At 44.5% G+C, this 631-nt stretch overlaps 1 protein-coding gene across 1 annotated transcript; it reads left to right on the top strand.

Annotated features, from left to right (window-relative positions):
• Positions 1 to 68: 68 nt before the first annotated feature.
• Positions 69 to 626, top strand: LOC111787141 (probable histone H2AXb; the record flags this gene model as incomplete). Its single annotated transcript, XM_023667261.1, has 2 exons — positions 69 to 374; positions 468 to 626. Coding segments are annotated over exons 1-2 (348 nt in total), but the record flags the coding sequence as incomplete, so codon positions are not given.
• Positions 627 to 631: the final 5 nt, after the last annotated feature.

Raw genomic sequence — 631 nt, 5'->3', positions numbered from 1 at the left:
TTTCCCTTAGCCAATCAAATCTCTCTTTCCCTTCGTATATAACCAAAATCCTCTCACTTCACTTTCTCAATCGTTCTTGAACTCATTGCGATATAGATTCAAGTCTCTCGAAAACCCCAAATTAGGGTTCTTGATTTTCATCTCTCTTCTCTCCAAATCCATCAATTTTTTACTCCGATTCAACTATGAGTTCCACCAAGGGCGGTAGAGGAAAGCCGCAAGCCACCAAATCCGTTACACGATCGCATAAAGCCGGCCTCCAGTTCCCCGTCGGTAGAATCGCAAGGTTTCTCAAGGCCGGAAAGTACGCCGAGCGTGTCGGCGCTGGCGCTCCAGTATATTTGTCGGCCGTTCTCGAGTATCTTGCCGCCGAGGTAACAAGATCCGTTGTCTTTGTTCCTTTTTTCAGCGATTTTGATGCGGTTCTGTTCTTATCTCTGTTTCTGATAATTTTAAATCGGAATTAGGTTTTGGAGCTTGCTGGAAATGCTGCTAGAGACAACAAGAAGAATCGTATTGTGCCGAGGCACATCCAACTTGCTGTGAGGAACGATGAGGAGTTGAGTAAGCTTTTAGGATCTGTAACCATTGCTAATGGAGGTGTTTTGCCCAATATTCACCAAACTCTTTT

This window comes from Cucurbita pepo, unplaced genomic scaffold (assembly GCF_002806865.2).
Source record: "Cucurbita pepo subsp. pepo cultivar mu-cu-16 unplaced genomic scaffold, ASM280686v2 Cp4.1_scaffold005949, whole genome shotgun sequence".
Taxonomy (NCBI): domain Eukaryota; kingdom Viridiplantae; phylum Streptophyta; class Magnoliopsida; order Cucurbitales; family Cucurbitaceae; genus Cucurbita; species Cucurbita pepo.
Note: the sequence above shows the minus strand (reverse complement) of the source record. Positions and strands in the feature narration are given on the sequence as shown.